The sequence below is a fragment of the Myotis lucifugus genome, unplaced genomic scaffold (genome assembly GCF_000147115.1).
Source record: "Myotis lucifugus unplaced genomic scaffold, Myoluc2.0 scaffold_25, whole genome shotgun sequence".
Lineage (NCBI taxonomy): Eukaryota > Metazoa > Chordata > Mammalia > Chiroptera > Vespertilionidae > Myotis > Myotis lucifugus.
Window position 1 is genome coordinate 10,269,263 of NW_005871073.1, and position 18,660 is coordinate 10,287,922.

The 18,660-nt window shown below is 43.2% G+C and overlaps 1 protein-coding gene across 4 annotated transcripts in view; it reads right to left on the bottom strand.

The window, feature by feature from the left end:
- Positions 1-1,266: 1,266 nt before the first annotated feature.
- Positions 1,267-18,660, bottom strand: part of MCOLN3 (mucolipin 3) — a 34,629-nt gene continuing 17,235 nt past the window's right edge. The window contains exons 6-13 of one of the 4 annotated variants that reach the window (XM_023751803.1): positions 12,655-12,754; positions 12,090-12,202; positions 11,856-12,005; positions 8,458-8,559; positions 8,225-8,347; positions 5,504-5,710; positions 5,005-5,080; positions 1,267-2,830 (exon numbers count right to left, since the gene is read on the bottom strand). In XM_023751803.1, the coding sequence (XP_023607571.1) occupies positions 2,649-2,830; positions 5,005-5,080; positions 5,504-5,710; positions 8,225-8,347; positions 8,458-8,559; positions 11,856-12,005; positions 12,090-12,202; positions 12,655-12,754 (1,053 nt within the window). In that variant the 3' untranslated portion in view covers positions 1,267-2,648. The remainder of the gene's footprint in view (positions 2,831-5,004; positions 5,081-5,503; positions 5,711-8,224; positions 8,348-8,457; positions 8,560-11,855; positions 12,006-12,089; positions 12,203-12,654; positions 12,755-18,660) is intronic. The other 3 variants (XM_023751804.1, XM_006086151.3, XM_023751805.1) reach the window with 3 other exon arrangements.

Here is an 18,660-nt window from a genome sequence, read left to right on the forward strand (position 1 = left end):
AACCTTACTGAATCTTTTAATTAGTTTTGAAAATTTGTTAATTCTATTCATTTTCTATGTAGACCACCATATCATCAATTAGTGATAATTTTATCTTTTTTCCCTAATCCATCACATCTTTATGTATTAATTCAATTTGAAAATGGTATGCTGGAACAAAAAGATTAAAATTCAATATTTATTACATTTTTCAAAGCCTTATAAAACTAATAGAAGAAAATGGCATCTAAATTTTAAAAAATGTGCATCAACAAAATCAAAATTTTCCTAAAAATAATGGTAACAGACAACACAGATTCTACGATAACTATTTTGATGTCTATAAACTCTTTTCCTTGGGATTTCTCTCTTGACTAATGTGGTCAAGAAACAGAAGTCCAGTCTGAGTCTTGAAGCTTATGGATAGTTCCTTATTTGTAGCCCCAATACAGAGATTTAGCTGTTTCTGGTCCAGCTCTGAGCCATGCAGCCACCGCGAACCATTTGCATCAGAATTACCTTGTGTGCCTGATAAAAATGAAGAGTCCTGATCTCACCCTCGGACTTGAAAAATAAGAAATCTTGCTGATATTACCTGCACATCCACCATTTTAATGTGAACCCACCCCTCCAATGATTCTGTCTACAAGCTTGAGAATCATTATGTCAGGGGCAGAGAGCAGAGAACCTGACCTAGACAAATAGACATCACCAACAAAGTCTAATAGCCCCCCTCTCCTCCTTGCTGCCCAGTCTAGAAACCTGGGAGAAGAAAGGGAGACTTCTGTTCTCCAGTCCTTCTTACAAGAACCTTGACATTCTTTATGGCACATACACGTAAAAGGAAACCATGAAAACCACCGGCCCATAATGTATCTGCCTGCCCAGAGCAAGCCATTGTACTGGTTTGAGGACAGTTCCAAAAAAAGTCAGTGCTGTTTCTTTCAGGAAATAGAGATACTCTCTCATGGTCATCCTTCCGAAAAACTAGGCCCTGAAATTATCAGGGACTCCCTCCTGCCACAGTAGGAAAGCTTGGAGAATCAGGAGACTCATGAAGGTGCCACGTCACTGGTTTTAATTCCACAGCAGGAACATGACTTCAGGGCCAAGCAAAACCCCAGGCCCAGCACTGAGTCAGTGGTTTTGTGTTCCCATCGAAGTATTATTGCTAGTCGAAAAATCTCGCAAGGAGTACAGAAACGTATTTACCAGATAATAAACACAACTTAAGTTCTGAAAATGATCATGATACAAATATTACAACTAAGGAAAAAAACTCACCTAGAGGTTTAGGTTTTTTTATTTCTAAAAAACCAAAGGCACTACAAACATAGCTTATGGTTGTTATAATATCTCACATTTCAACATTGTTATGGTCATGATTAAATAAAGATTTTAGTGTCTCAGGGCTATCTTCATTTAGCCCTTAAACCAAAATAAGAAATTGACAAATTAGTTTCCTTCCAAAAAAAAAGAGTTTGCTTTGAGAAAACCTTTATTGCACATCATTGAGTTCATTTCTACTTGAACAAACAGTACACAAAACAAAGATTCATGTTAGGAAAATCCCTGAAACTTCGAATCAGCATTTTGCAAGGATAGAGACTTTGGTTCTGTGTCTTTTAAAGGCATACATTTCCCACTTATTTTAAAATTTTGAGGAAAGCTGTTTTATAAAATGTTTTAAATGTGAGTTATGGAACCTCTCCCCACAAAACAACAGTTCCCAACCCTAAAATGCTGCTCCTTTCTGAGGCTGAATGTGCCTGTGAAGGGCACACAGTACGTCAGTGTCCACAGGGCCATGCAGGTACTGATAAAATAATCCGTGTGGGATAGGACATGCCTTTGAAGGTGCTTTAAATTTTCATAAATGTATAAGATATTCTTTCAACTTTTTACTTTAACACTGAAGGAGAAAACTTATACATGAATACTAAAACACCAGATCCTCTCCAGAACTATAAGAAGCATATAACAGATTCACAAATACTGGAGTGTTAGTCAGTGTTGGTTGTTTCCTATTCTGGCCTGGTCTTACAAAGCAATGATTACTGGATATACAGCAACATCCTCTCTCTCTCACAAGTGGGCCCAGTCCAGGCAATGTTTTCCACTGATGATGCAATCAGCACAGTCCGAATCACTGTAAGCAAGAGGTTAAGAGCTAAAGAGTGGTATGGAGCCCTGGCCAGTTTGGCTCAGTAGATAGAGCATCAATCAACCAGTGGACTGAAAGGTCCCAGGTTCAATTCTGGTCAAGGGCACGTACTACCTCGGTTGCAGGCTCAATCCCCAGTCCCTGTCAGGGAGATGGATATTTCTGTCTGTCTCTCCCCTTCCCTTCCACTCTGTCTAAAAATCAATGGAAAAAATACCTTCGGATGAGGATTAACAACAGCAACAACAACAAAGAGTGGCATAGAAAACACCTTCTAAAGCTATGGCAAAATAAAGAACGAATAAGAAGCCAATAGCTTCACTAATCAAAGGTAGTGTTTTGTTTTGTTTTAAATAAACTCAACATAAAGCTAAAAAGACAATAATTATTGCTTTTAAATTATAAACCTAATGCGTTCTTAATGAATTATAGCTATCAATTTGCTCAAAATGATAGTCTTCAAACATACTCCACCAGATCTTAAAATATCCATAAGTTTCCCAACTCAGCTACACATCATATTTTCCTCTAGAGCACAGATAAGCCTGAGAGCTACTTTGTACAACAGCAGAATACAGATCCTGGAGGTTCGTCGTCTAATCTGTACTTTCCAGAGTTGGGTAGATCTTTGCACTCTGCTATAAATGTCCGAAGTCTGGTCTCTGGGAAGCCATGCTGCTGGTAATGCTGTGCAGAAGAATAAAAATAATAGCTCTCATTAATGAACCCCTTGAAACTGCTTTATTCCTAATTTAAAATAGCTCATTTGGCAAGGGAGGAGATCTTTCTAGAGGGCTAGTGTAGTCACTTCCAAGTATTTTCAGGGAGATGTCATAGGTTTGGCTAAAGTAAAGGGGGTCTGGGATCCAGCAGTGCCCTCCTGGCCTCTCCTTTGTGGGCTGGGTCAACCTAAAACGAGCATGTTGAATCTGAGTCCATCTGAGCCCTCCGTCCAGGAAGCACCAGCCAGTCCTGCTCCCAGTCTGAGAACCTCGCCCTACAGCCCATGACTTGGAGGCTAATGTGTAGCAGGCACCTTGGCTGGAACCCGGTTCAGGCCACAGTGGCCCAGCTGATGCAGATTAACAATGGTGTTGCTGGGAGCTGGAGCGGGGAGGAGGGCGGGGGGCCGGGGGCCGGGAGGCATACCTAGCCTTCCTCAGCCCAGCCCTGAATGCTCCTAAGCTGGTTCAGGAGTCTGAACAAAGATCTGAGTGCTGTGAGGGACCTTTCCAGTCTGCACACCCTTTGGGAGTCTCTCTTCTGGACAGAAAGCCTTGTTTAAGGGCCTCATATTTATATCAGTTTGGGGATCTAAGACTTGAGAAGGTGCCCTGACCAGAAAGGATCAGAAATAACTCAGCGTTCCCATTTGGAAGTGCTCTGAGCCCACGAAAAGAAGTTAACATCTAAACTATGAGTCTCAAGTTGTGTTATGGAAAGTTGTCAAGTCATGTTACCCTTAGAGATAGTGGATGTCGCCTTTAAAGAACATACAGTTCTCTGCATGCAGAGTGGAAGGTGGTAGATTTTTAGAGCATCATGGGAAGGGATTTGGACAGGTACAACTACATTCTTTCCCAGTCACCGTGGTGACTCTAAGCACAAATCTGCCAAGCAAGCAGTCAGTTCCTGAAATCTGATTCAGTGAGCATGCAGTCATGGCCCTGGCTTCCTGAGCAAAGTTTTCATAATTATCAACTCGTAATGCATCAACTCCCAATCCCTGGTCCATCTCATTTCATTCTGCCTCTCACACCCAGAAAGAAAAGTCCCCAAGTGAAAGTGCCTATGCCAATAGTGTACCTAGCAATACAAGGTTATTCGAAATTTAAACCTATCTGGATGTTTATTCTGCCTTTCCATATTTCATAGGGCTTAAATGGATTTTTTAAAAATGCCCCTTGTGAATGATAATACAAATCATAACAGCTTTTTAAATCAAGTTTCCAACTGGGGAGGGGACCATGCAAAGGAGTAATGAGTTCAGTGACAGCACATTCCAAACGAAGAGGTCAATTTTTCTTTATAAAACTGGATTTTAAAAGTTCCCCACCCCAGGAGCACCAGGGCAGCTGGTCCTGAGGTCAGCTGTGGCTGGTTTTGTTGCTTTTCTGGGCCTGGAACTAAAATACAACTGAAGCTTAGATGTTATTTCTAGGGTGAAAGGTCAGGGGGTCCAAATTGCATGACCAGCGATATGCTAGGAGGAGAAAAGAAAGGCTACCCTGGGGGCAAGGTCCCACCCTACAATTGTCTTTTGCTGGGTAAAGACAATCTACCTGCCCATTGTCCTTGCTCTGCAAATGTCTGTCTAGCTGCCTGCCACAGAATGAACTGCAAAAAATGACCTAAGTGATGGGAGATTAATGCCATCGGTACCTTTTTTTTCTATATTATTAAACACTAAGAGGCCCAATGAACGGATTTGTGCACAGGTGCGGTCCCTCAGCTTGGCCTGCACCCTCTCGCAATCCGGGACCCCTTGGGGGATGTAGCAGTGCCAAAGCAGCAGGCAGCCGGGAGGAGCCCCAGCCCGGGCCAGGCACAGCTCCAATGTCGCTCATCCTGGCCCTGCTGCGCCTGCCACCGCCACTGCTCAATAGTGCTGCCACTGAGGCGGAGCTCGCCAACCGTGAGCCTGGCTTCTGGTTGAGTGGCGCTCCCACTGTGGGAGCGCACTGACCACCAGGGGGCAGCTCCTGCATTGAGCTTCTGCCCCCTGGTGGTCACTGTGCGCCATAGCAACCAGTTGACTGGTTGTTCTGGTCGTTCCAGTTGTAATGGTAGCTTAGGCTTTATCTATATAAATTATTTCTTCTCTCTCTCTTTTTTCTTCTTTTAATGACTTTGTATTTTACCTTTGACTTTAAACTTCCACATCCTTTTTCTTTTTTCAACTTTCTTATTCACTTCCAGATCTCTTCTGTGTTGTTCCTTATGAACATAGGTCTATTCAACAAGTTATCTTGGTAATTGCAACTAATATTTGTCTTCTCAAATTCAGAGATTTAATTTATATAGAAATTAAAATTTTCAATTGGATTAATGTAAAAAAAAAAAAAAGTTCACCACGCCAAATTCTGGCTTTCTGGAATGTCATCTGCTGTACTCACACAACACTTACTAATCCTTATAATTTTAATAAAAAGCACAATTACGTGAAGACAAAACTTCCAACATTCTACACTTCTATTTCTCATTCATTTCTGTTTCTCAGTATCTAAAACTGAAGTCCTTCTTCTCTACCCTGAAGAAATTAATATTCCCTTAATTCCCCTCCCCCATAGGTACTATATGTTATTGTCACTCCACAAATTCTAGGAAAATGCTGCCACTTATGGCTACTGATGAGCCTACCTTGATTGTTTCATATGTATCAGTGATCAGTGCAATGAAAAGACTTAAAATCATATATACAAAGAGGCTGATGAACGTGTAGAGGTAAAGTCTGCTAAATAGCCAGACCAAGTAACTTTTTTGGTGCATTCCTGCAAACGTCGCAAACATGTCATCTCCATTTATCAGAGAAAAAAGGCACTCGGAGACCAAGTTCAGAGAACGGAACTGAAAAAAAAAGAGAAAAATGCACTTTATTCCATGTTCCTTCCCCTGGGAGACTTGATTCATGACGTCATATTAAAAACTAATGGCCTGGTACACTGATTCGTGCACATTGAAAAGAAATCAATTAAAAGAAATATTTTAATATCATTATTTGCCCTTTCTCTATAATAGAAGTATCAACCAAATTAATGATCAACAATGACAGCTAGAAACACACGTGTGATTTGCACCAGCAAGAACTTTATATGTATCACGCATATGCGAGTCAACTTAGCCTAATATGCAAATTGACCGAACCGTGGAATGACCAGTCGTTATGGCGTGCACTGACCACCAGGGGGCAGACGCTCAACACAGGAGCTGCCCCCTGGTGGTCATTGCGCTCCCACAGGGGGAGTGTCCCTCAGCCAGAAGCTGGGCTCACAGCTGGCGAGCGCAGCGGCAGTGGCGGGAGCCTCTCCTGCCTCTGTGGCAGCGCTAAGGATGTCCAACTGACGGTGTAGGCCAAGGGGAAAGCAGGCCTAAGCTGTCAGTCAGACATCCCCCAAGGGCTCCCAGACTGCAGGCCATGCTGAGGGACACCCTCAAATGCATGAATTTCATGCACCAGCCTTCTAGTATAGAATAAACTTGCTTAATTAGACCTGCTTTCTGCTTTCGTTAAACTTTTTCCAGCCCAGTGAAGCACCCCAACTTCTCTTTCAGGTAATGTCAGCACACAGCAGTAAATATCAACACGAAGCAGATTATTACTGTAGATCATGCAGGGATCTACATGGTAAAATATTTAACTGCAGCAGTGTTTGACTATATTCTGTGCAGTGAGAAAACCTGAAGTCATTTTCAAGGTCCACTATTTCTTACTTCTTTTCAGTGGGGTCAAGTTTCTAAACTTTCTTAATCTCCATTTTCCGGCTAATGAAAAGAAAATAGGATTCCACTGTGTCCCCTATCTACCTACTCCAGGACTTCTGTGAGGATCAAATGAGATGAGGCACGGGAAAATGCTTCACAGACATTTGGTTAAAGTGTGAAATGTTTGCACCTGGCTATAAAGCAAGTTGTGTTCCTGAGATGAAGAAACTGCAAGGAGGCTAGTTGTCATTAGGGAGAGGAAGCCGGGTGTTGCTATGTGACATCACTACCCAGCGCCCACAGCCACCGTTTCCAAGGTGGGCTGGGCTGTGGGCCGCATTTTGCGCCATGGCAGTATCGGCTGCAATTTGGTGGGCTGTCACTCTGGGGTGGTGGCAGTGCCTGTGTCCCACTTGGGAGAAGCCGAGTGTTGCTTTATCAGTGCCAGGTCCATGCTGCCCTTTCTCTGTAAATGGCCAGCACACATCATAGCAGCTCCTGCATTGAGCATCTGCCCCCTAGTGGTCAGTGCACATCATAGCAACTGGTTGGACAGGTGGAGGGACACTTAGCTTATTAGCCTTGTATATAGATAACTAGAGGCCTGGTGCACGAAATTCATGAACTGGGGGGAGGGATCCCTCAGCCCAGCCTGTGCCCTCCTGTAGTCCGGGACCCCTCACTCCTTGCTGCCTGCCTGCTCACTGCTCCTTACCGCTCAGCTTGCTGCTCCTTAGCACTGCCGCTGATGTGGAGGCGGGAAAGGCTTCTGTCACCACCACTGCACTTGCCAGAGTGAGCCTGGCTTCTGGCTGAGCGGCACTCCCCCTGTGAGAGCACACTGACCACCAGGGGCAGCTCCTATGTTGAGCGTCTGCCCTCTGGTGGTCAGTGCGTGTCACAGCGACTGGTTGTTTTGCTGGTCGTTCCGCCGTTCAGTCAATTTACATATTAGGCTTTTATTATATAGGATGTGGCCAGATATGCCAAGTTACCCTTTCAAGCCAATAACCTGAAGTAACTACACGCCTTTGCTTGGCGATACACACAACATGTACTGGCCTATTTTTCCTGGGACAAGCAGCTGCTTCATGATGCTCTGTTAATAGGAGCAGGCTGAACTGAAGGGTGTGGTCTCTGCCCTCAGGGGTTTTGTGAGACAAGCCTATCCTCCCCTTTACCTTCATGGAAAGAGATCCTTGAAACACTTCTGAGAAACCCAGATCCCAACCATGCATGGTCATACTTCTCGTTTTAAAGTTCGTGCCACTTAAGATAACAGCATTATAGTTAAGACTATAACTCCAGTAACAAGTATTCCTACAAGTTTTAAATAAAATCCCATTTTGCGACACCTTACCTAAATAGCCTAATATATACTGATGAATCAAACTGACGAAACTTTACTTCACTGGTGGTAAAAATGACTTAACTATTTGGCATATTCCGCTAAAGAAATTGAGGATGTTGAGTGAATCAATTCTTCTCTCAAGTTGGTCACCCCTTACTGGTTTATACACATGGCAATAGATATACTACCTTCAACATATGAAGGCTAAGTCACAACATAAAAGGAGTCCATTTGGAAGGAGAAAACAAGCCACTGGCACTATTCTAAGAACTTCCTGGTCCCAAGGTGACAGGTTGTGGAGCAGTTACCTTTTCATGGTAAGGTCCCAGCACAATCCATCCACAGAAGCAATAGCCAAAATAGATCACAGCCGCACAGCAGCAGAACCTCATGACACTGGGCAGCGCTGCCTGAAGGGTCAGGATAAGGAGCTGAGAAAGTGAGAGAGGTCATTAGCATCCTTTTGTCCTTCAGCCAAAGCAGCGCAATAACAGTGAAAGGGAGAAAGACCAGCAGCACTGAGAGCCTTGAAATGTCTTACATTGTACTTGTGGAAGAAACTGAGGTATCGGATGACGCCCAGCCACACCAGCAAGGTGGAGGTCCCGAGAAGTATGCTGCAGACGTCATAACTTGTTAGACTCTAAAACACAGTGGGGAAAAGGAATCAGAAATTCACATGAGCAGGAACTGTCTATTGGGTAGCTATGAGTTGGTCACTGTCCCAGGGGCTAAGGACAGAGCAGTGAACAGGCAAAATTTCCTACATTCATGAAGCTTCCCTCCTAATGAGGGGGGAGAGATGGCAGCAATACATTCATGAACACCTGATACATTAGCTGATGTGCAAAGGAGGAAATTCAGGAGAGGGGATAAGAAATGCGTAGGAGGTTGCATTTTAAGAAGGGTGATCAGGAAAGGTCTCACTGAAAAGGCAGCACTTGAGCAAAGACCTGGAGGGAGTGAGGAGCAAACCAACAAAATCAAGGGGAAGAGCTTTCCTGGCACAGGAACCAGCAAGTGCAAAAGCCCCAAAGCAGGAGGGCACCTGGCAAGATAGTGAGTCTGGCTGGAGTAAGCGATGGGGATATAGTATGAAGTCAGAGGTAAGGAGGCAGGTAGTTAGGGTCTCCTGGATAATTTAACAACTTTATATTTATTCTGAATAGGGGAGGGGGATTTGAGATCTCTGAACAGCAGTGATATGATAAAATATTGGCTGCTATGGTTGAGCGCAGATTGTTAGACGAGTGAGAAGGCTGTTGCAATGAGTGAGAGCTGATGGTGACTTAGTGGTGGAGATGATGAGGTAATTTTTGAAGGTAGATCAATAGGATTTCTTCTTGGATTAGAGGAGCATGAGAGGGGATTAGTAAAAGAGAAGCCTCGAGGATGAATCAATGACTCTTGTCTTGAGCAACTGAAAATAGTTGGTATTTAACTGAACTTAGAAAGGAGAAGCAAGTTTGGACCGTGGAGGTGGGGGATCCTAGGAATTCTGTTTTAGATATGTTACATTTGAGAGGCCAAATAGACACTGGAGTGAAGTGTAGAACAGACAATTGGAAATGTGAGACGAGTTGAAGGAAGAATTCCAAGCTGGAAACACACGTGTGGAAATCACTGGCATGGAACAGAATGAGGTCACCAAGACAGTGGCAGAAAATAAAACCTGTCCCGGTGCTATGCTTTGAAGTCCTCACTTTAATAGTTTGGAGAGATGAGAGGAAACTGGTGAAGGAAAGTCAGAAGACCAGCCCAAGATCTAGGAGGAACACCAGGAAAATGATACCCAGCAAAAAAGAAAAAAAAAAGTGCATCAACAAAGAAGGAGTGTTGACAGTGTTAAAAGCTGAAGGGTAAATAATTGAAATAATGGATTATTGGACTTAGCAACATGGGAGGTCCTTAGAAAGAACATTTTCTGTGGAGTGGCAGGCAGTCCGGTTGGAACAGATATGAGAGAGAATGGGAGGAGCAGAATCAGAAACAAGATGAACTACTCTTTTGAGGTCTTTTGCCATATAAAGAGGAGCAGAAAATGAGGAAGTAACTTGGGGGGATGGGTTGATATTTTGTCTTTTCAGAAAGGAGAGAAAAACATACTGATGAGAATGACAGCATAGAGAGTGGGAGATGGATGATGTACAAGGAAAGGGAGAAGTGTGGGGGGAGCTGTGCCCGTAAGTAAGAAGTGGGGACCACATGTGGTCGGCATATGGAGAAGTAGGACTTGGATGATAGCCTAAATGATAAATCCTCCGTAACAGAAAAAGCAGGGCGTGTGGGCACTGATGCTGGTCGATAGATAAATGAAGTGGGAGTTTGTGGAATTTTCACTTTTTTCCTATTGTTCTTATGCAGGGATCCTCAAACTACGGCCCGCGGGCCACATGCAAATACAAATATTGTATTTGTTCCCGTTTTGTTTTTTTACTTCAAAATAAGATATGTGCAGTGTGCATAGGAATTTGTTCATAGTTTTTTTTTTAAACTATAGTCCGGCCCTCCAACGGTCTGAGGGACAGTGAACTGGCCCCGTTTAAAAGTTTGAGGACCCCTGTTCTTATGAAATAGGAAATGAGGTCACCAGCTGAGAGTGGGGATGAGACAGGGGAGTTAGAGCTTTTGGAAGAGAAGAAAACATGAAATTATCATTTATAAGATGGGGTAGTGAATGGTCTAGAAAAATGTGGAAAGGTTGTTGGGTGCCATTAAGAGCTCATTGAGGTTAAGGATAGTTGAGGTTGGTATAAATGAAGATTTATTGCAAATCTTCCCCCAAACTCCCCCCCACCCAAAGTTAAATGTCTATTCTGATGATTTATACAACAGCTATGACATGGTGGCAGCAGCCCCGTGTCAACTTAAACCTATTCTGTCCTTCTGAGGCACATGCCCGGGCTCTACTCCCCAGCACCACTTGCAGTTGGATATGACTAAATTCTCTCCAGTGGAACGTGAACAGAAGTGAAGGCTACCACACTAGAGCCAAGGCTGTAAGACTGTGGGAGGGCTACCTCCAGACCAGACCAGATCATGTTTTCCCTTCCACGGGCTGCAGCCTGTTGGTGAGATGACCCAACATCAATCATGTAGTCTGGGCAAGCCCTTAATGGCTGGCAGAAAAACAAGATGGGAGAAATTTGGGTCCTTGCATGACTGTATGGAGCTGAGCAACTCACCAACCTGGAAAACCCACCCTGACTGTTACGTGAGGGAGAAATAAGCTCCTATCTTTTCTGAGCCATTGCATTTGGGGGTCTCTGCCCAGGATCTGAATCACAACAGCCTTATAGTCATAATTAGTTACAGTCAAGGTTGGAAAAGTGTAAATTTGAGCAAGATTACTTTGAATAATATTCGATTTTTTTAATGTGATCTTTGCTTTGGAAGAGAGGGTTGATTTCGAGTCTGAGCAAACTCAGAATGGAGCGCCTTGTACCCATCAATGGGAAAGATCAGAATATAGCAACATTCTCAATCTGAAGAAAAGAACTACAGCACTCACGTAATCATAGCTTGGCCTCAGTCTGCACCCCCAGCCTTACTCTTTTTATGTTGAAGATTCTGGGATTTCTTGTAAGAATAACTAAAAACACCTCTTGCCTTAGCTATCTTGGTGTGTTTATGAATTTTGGTATGTGTAAGAATTCACAGGTCCCACCCCAGAGTTCAGATTCAGTAGGTGAAATGTGAGCATTTTTACCAGCTACCCAAATGATTCTGATGTCAACATTTATGGATCACACTTTGAAAGACTCTGTCTAAAAGATTTCCTGACTAGATTTAAGAAAATTGTTGCTATCAATTCCAAGTTTACTCAATGCAATGTTTGAAAGAAATCATTTACTCTACAAATTCTTACATTCTGGAAAAATAAAGTACTATTAATGCAAAGCTGATACTAACAATGGCATAAAGAGGAAAAAAGTTTACCTTGGCTTGGATTTCCATTTTCAGAATTGATCCAATGATTGTCAATAAGTCACTAATAATAATCATAATGTACCATCCATTGACAAATTCCATTCGATCAGAAACGGAAACCTCCTTCTTATAATGGAGGAGGAAAAAATTGACAAATTCCTTTAGGGGGAAGAGGGGAGGCAAAGTGAGTTTCTCTGTTGATCAACATGGCTGTAACATTCCTAGAAAAGCAACAACCCCTACCTGTTGCAGCTGAATTCCTTTAATCACAGATCGAAAGCACAGGATTAACGAAGTCAAGCACATCAGGATAACAAAGCCATCAAAGATCATCATGTAATGAGTGTTTCTCTGAACTGGAAGGAAAAGGATTACCTGTTTATGAAGTGGGACATTAATACAGTGACAGCTACTTTTTCTTTCTTTTCATTTTTAGCCTCACTTATTTTAACTGCTGTGTTGCACACCAGATTATAGATGTAAAACACGATAAAGGGCACTCAGACTGTAATCTGTTCTTCCCGACTGGGAACAATTCTTCAAGTCCTCTTTGTACTTACTAAGTATTTTTTTTAGTAAGGAGTGGACCAATGAAGGCAGATGGAGAAGGCAGGAAAAGTCATTTCAGTTATTAATAATTTATGTATTACCGGGAACATCAGATAACTACAATGAATTGACCTACTTGCAGAGAACTAGAGACTCGGAAGTAGTACAATTAGTACAATTCTTTCATTCGATGCTCCACCTATCCATGAGACCAGTAATTTAATAACCATTTTGGAAAACAGTAAAATGTATCAGTTACCTGATCCAGAAACATGCCAGTCTTTACATTCTCTGATGGAAATGTCATTATCTAAACTTATCTTAATTCTTCCACTGTGGGCTTTATTGTCAAATGTGATCTGCAAAGAAAAAGAAAAAGGATCAAAAACCTACCTATAGTATTTGAAGCCCAGGTACCTCCAAGCATTAATTAGGAAACAATTCTTTCAGTTCGAGAGGAGACCCAGCGTCTCATCCCTGCCCTATTGCTAACTCTGTTCAACCTTGGTAAGTTCACTTTATTCCTCTGTAAAATGAAAAGTTTGAACTACATCTTCTACAGAGAACTTTCAGTCTCTAAAGTCCTATGCTGCTAGGACAGTATCCCAGCCCTGGGAACTTCTAAAACAAGAGAACTTCCCCACCTTCCCATTCTAAGTACCTCCATATGCCCTCTTGATATGAGCAAGGACTGGTAAAAAGCTTCCAGTTACAAAATAAATCAGCCATGGAGAGGTAGTGTACAGCACAGGAAATATAGTTCATAATACTGCAATAACTTTGCATGGTGACAGATGGCTGCTAGGCTTGGTGTGGTGATCACCTCTTAGGGTACATAAATGTTGAGTCACTATGTTTTGCACACCTGAAACTAATATTATGTGTCAACTACACTTTAATAATTTTTTAAAAAGCTCGTAAAAGTGTGCTTTCCCCCACCTTCCAGTAGTTCCTCCGCTAGGAATAGATTTTTAGCACGTTGCAATTCTTCCTAACACAAGAGGTTCATTTTTCTGTCTTGAAACATTTTAAGTGAAACTTTTTAAAATTTTCTTTCTGGATTTAGATTTCTTAGTCATTCTAGAACCATGTGTACTGCCAAGAATGTGGCCCCAGGGAATCGACAGCCACTTCTTGCCTCAAGGATTACTATTCAGGACACGGGCACAGAGCCGGACAAAGCCACGCCAGAACACCTTCCAGAGCCCTTCTCCATTTCCCCTTAGCTTCCTCCACTTTCCCCATGAAGAGACCATCTGTCTTTTTGTTGCTGTTGTTTTTAAGTGCCTTCTCGCTCAAGTTCTTTTAAAATTCTGTCATTTATATGATTTTTTAAAAAATATATTTTTATTGATTTCAGAGAAGAATGGAGAGGGATAGAAAAATCAATGATGAGAGAGAATCATTGATTGGCTGCCTCCTACATGCCCCCTACTGGGGATCCAGCCAGCAACCTGGACATGTACCCTGAACAGGAATCTAACTGTGACCTCCTGGTTTAGAGGTCGTCGCTCAAGCACTAACGCCAGCCGGGCCATTTAAATGAGTTTTATTGCACCTTCTTCATGTGGGGTAATCAGATATCACTTCAAATATAAGATGTCAAATAAACGTATTTAACAAAATCTGTCACTTTGTCTCCTCATGCTGGATTGTAAGCTTCTTTCCTTGACAAGCAACTCGGGCTATTGTCAGTGTCTGTCCATCTCCATGGCTGCTGGAGGACCCAGCCCACAACCTCACTCAAGGAAGATGTTCAGTATTACTTGAATGAGTTCCCTTTGCAAAAGGGAAACCATGTTTTCCCACAAAAGAGCCTTAGAGTTTTAGCAACATTAGGTGCTAACTAAACATCTGTTGAGTAAATACACTGGTTTCATGTCAATCACATCTTAGTAAGGTTTAGAAGAATCTGAATTCTTTAAGCAAAGAAGAAAAATTAGTGGGTGGGATTCACAACATATTAGATAGTACAGGGGAAAATATTAGTGGATTTGAAGACACAGCAATAGAAATTAATGAAACACAGAAGAAAAAAGACTAAAAAATGAAACAAAAAAAGAGAGCATTAATGAGCTGTGGGACAACTTCAAGTGCCAAAATACACATGTAATTAGAATCTCTGAACAGTGAGTGGGGGGAGAGACAGAAAAATATTTCAAGAACTAATGCTGAGTAAATGTCAAATATAATGAAAATTATAAACCCACAGAACCAAAATGTTCAATGAATACCATACACGAGAAATATAAAGAAAACAACACCAAGGAGTGTCACTATCAAATTGTTAAAACCTGATATAAAGATAAAAATTTAGAAATAGCTGGGGGGGTGGGGGGAGAGAAACACATTCCATAAAGAAGAACAAAGATGAAGATGACAGCAGATTTCTCATCAGAAACAATGCCAGCTAGAAGAGTAGAGTCTTTAAAGTACAGAGGGGGAAAAACAACCTAGAATTCTATATCCACTGAAACTTCTTTTAAGAATGAGGGTGGCCGTGGCCTGTTTGGCTCAGTGGATAGAGCATCGGCCTGCGAACTGAGGGGTCCCAGGTTCGATTCCGGTCAAGGGCATGTACCTTGGCTGCGGGCACATCCCCAGTGGGGGGTGTGCAGGAGGCAGCTGATCGATGTTTCTCGCTCATCGATGTTTCTAACTCTCTATCCCTCTCCCTTCCTTTCTGTAAAAAATCAATAGAATATATTTAATATTTAAATATGAATAAAAATAAAGGTAAGATACTTTTTCAGACCTAGAAAAGCTGAGAGAATTCATCACCAGCAGGCCTGCACTACAAGAAATGTTAAAAGAGGCCCCTCAGGCAGAAGGAAAATGATGCCAGATGGAAACCTGGAGTTACACAAAGGAATGAAGCACACTGGAAATGGTAACTAGGTGGGCAAATATAAATACTGTTTTCTTATTATTTAAATGGCTTCAAAAGATAATTGACTTTTAAAGCAAAAATGATAATACATCAAGTATTTGATAACACATCTGGAAAGTAACAATAACATAAAGGCCAAGATTAGAGAAATGGAAATATAGGAATGGGCAAAAGTAGGCTTACAGCTCTGAGCACACAAAACACAGAGTTTATGCTTGTATTATTATTTATGTCTTTATTATTATACTAGAGGCCCGGTGCACAAAAATTTGTGCACTCAGGGAGGGAGGGGGGTCTCCCAGCCCGGCCTGTGCCCTCTCGCAGTCTGGGACCCCTCAGGAGATAACGACCTGCTGGCTTAGGCCTGCTCCTGGGTGGCAGAGGGCACGCCCAATCCCTAGGTGCAGCCCCTGGTCAGCCTCAGAGCAGGGCCGATTGGGGAGTTGGGGCGCCACCCCCTGTCATGCACAGAGCAGGGCGGATTGGGAGGTTGCGATGCCACCCTCAGTCACGCTCAAGGTAGGGCCGATTGGGGGGGGTGGGGCACCACCCCCTGTCACACTCAAGGCAGGGTCGATGGGGAGGTTGCAGCGCCATCCCCTGTCATTCACAGAGCAGGGCCGATCAGGGGGTTGAGGAGCTCCCCCCTGTCATGCACAGAGTAGGGCCGATAGGGGAGTTGGGGCACCACCCCCTGTCACACACAGAGCAGGGCCCATCAGGGGGTTGGGGAGCTCCCCCCTGTCATGAACAGAGCAGGGCCCATCAGGGGATTGAGGAGCTCCCCCCTGTCATGCACAGAGTAGGGCCCATAGGGGAGTTGGGGCATCGCCACCTGTCACACACAGAGCAGGGCGGATCAGGGGGTTGGGGCGCTGCACCCTGTCACACTCAGGGCAGGGCCAATGGGGAGGTTATGGCTCTACCCTGTCACACACAGAGCAGGGCCCGTGGGGGGGTGGGGGGGTTGGAGCGCTGCACCCTCTCACACACAGAGCAGGGCCGATCAGGGGGTTGGGGCGCTGCACCCTGTCACACACAGAGCCGCAGGGCGATCAGGGGATTGGGGAGCTCCCCGCTATCAGGCACAGAGCAGGGCTGATCAGGGGGTTGGGGTGCCTTCCCCTGTCACGAACAGAGCAGGGCAGTTAGGGAGGTTGTGTGTCGTCCCCCCCCGCCCCCCCCGTCACACACAGAGCCGCAGAGCGATCAGGGGGTTTGGTCGCTGCCCCCTGTCAAGCTGATCCTGGTGCTGGGAGGCATATTACCCTTTTACTATATAGAATAGAGGCCTGGTGCACGGGTCGGGGCCGGCTGGTTTGCCCTGAAGGGTGTCCTGGATCAGGGTGGGGGTCCCCACTGGGGTACCTGGCCAGTCTGGGTGAGGGGCTGAGGGCCGTTTTCAGGCTGGCGGGTGACTGAAGCTCCCAACTGCTCCTTTTTTTCTTTTTTTTTTTTTTCTATTCTGGGCCAGCTTTAGCTCTGAGGCCTCGCTGCTGAAAGCAGGTTTCTGGCCTTTACCTTCTGTATTTGATACAATGTTGCGATCCGGCTGGCTGAAGCCCGGCTGACTGAAAGCCGGTTTCTAGGGTTTTGTTTAGCTTCTATATTTGCAACATAGTTGCTTAGAGTTGCAGCTGAGAGGCTGGCAAGTCAGGCGGGGAACGCTGGAGTTCGTCATCACTGGAGCAAGCAAGCCTCCCTATTCGCTTCAGTGCATGGCTGCCGGCTGCCATCTTGGCTGACAGTTAATTTGCATAAGGATATGCTGATTAGCCGATGGGAAGGGTAGCGGTCGTACGCTAATTACCATGTTTCTCTTTTATTAGTGTAGATTATTTATTATTATTATAACCTACTTTTGCCCACCCCTGTATATTGTTGTTAGATTTTATTTTTTAAAATATATTCTTATTGATTTTAGAGAGAGGAAGGCAGAGGGAGAGAAAGGTAGAAACATCGATGAGAGAGAAACATCTATTGGTTGCCTCCTGCACACCACCTCCCAGGGATCAGGCCGCAACCTGATTCCAGGCATGTGCCCAGACCTGGAATCAAACCATGACCTCCTGGTTCATGGGTTGACGCTCAACCACTGAGCAGTGCTGGCCAGGCAGTGATTAGATTCTTATACTATTCATGTAGTGGTATATCATCTGAATATAGAGTGTCATAAGTGAAATATGTGCATTATACACTCTAAAACAATACAACAGAGTTATAGCTAATAAGCTAACAAATGAGATATTTCATAATGATAAAAAAGTCAGTTCAACTGAACGAAAGAATCCTAGATATTTACACACCTAATAAAGAGCTTCAACAGAGAAAGACAAGTATCACATGATCTCATATGTGGAATCTAATGAACAAAATAAACTGATAAACAAAATAGACCCAGAGACATCGAAGCATGCAACAGACTGACATATTTCAGAGGGAAGTGGGGAGAGGTGGGGAAGAGATTAACCAAAGAACTTTTATTTATATAAGCATAACCCTTGGACACAGTTAATAAATAGTGCAGTGAAGGCCTAGGGAGGGGGCAGGAGCAGAGCAGAGGGGATCGATGGGGGAAATAGGGGATAGCTGTAATACTTCAACAATCAAGACACATTATTTAAAAAGAGCTTCAAAATACATGATGCAAGAATTTATGAATGAATCTTAATGTACTACTTTTACATTATAAATCCATCCGGTCACACACAGAAAATGTTTAATAAATAGCTGTTGAATGAATATACTATATACCAGATTCTTAGGTAGGTCCTTTATATATCTTATCTTCTATCTTGACAGCAACTTTGTCCAGAAGGTAGACATTAATTTCATTTAACAAATGAGAAAACTGAAGCTCAAACCAATTAAGTATTTTCCCTAAAGTTGCATAGTTACTAACTGGTGAGCTGGAATTAAAATCTAAGCTTATCTGACTGCAAAGTCCCCGCATTTTATATCAGGTGCATGCTGCCTCAGTTCATGTTTACCTATGACAATGAAGTTGCCCTAATGGCTTTTATTATTAAACTACCGTGTAAGATCTAAGTTCTACCACAGTTCTATGAGATGCACTGTTAAATCCACAATGCACAGGCATAGCTTGTGGTGATTCTACAATAATGGTGAAAATATAACATCTGCATGTGGCTAATAGGTCAAGATGCTTTTACCACAATATTGAGTCATTTAAAAGGATTGCCTTTCACAAGTGTTTCATTTATTCATTCAACAAATATTTGAGACCCCTACTATGTCTTTGAGGGATGAAAAGATTAATAAAATGGGTCCTGCCTTCAAGGAGCTTTCAATCTACAGAGTTGATGATAGATACCTAGAAACCCTAAACAAAGATAAGGTGGTAAGACCATAGAA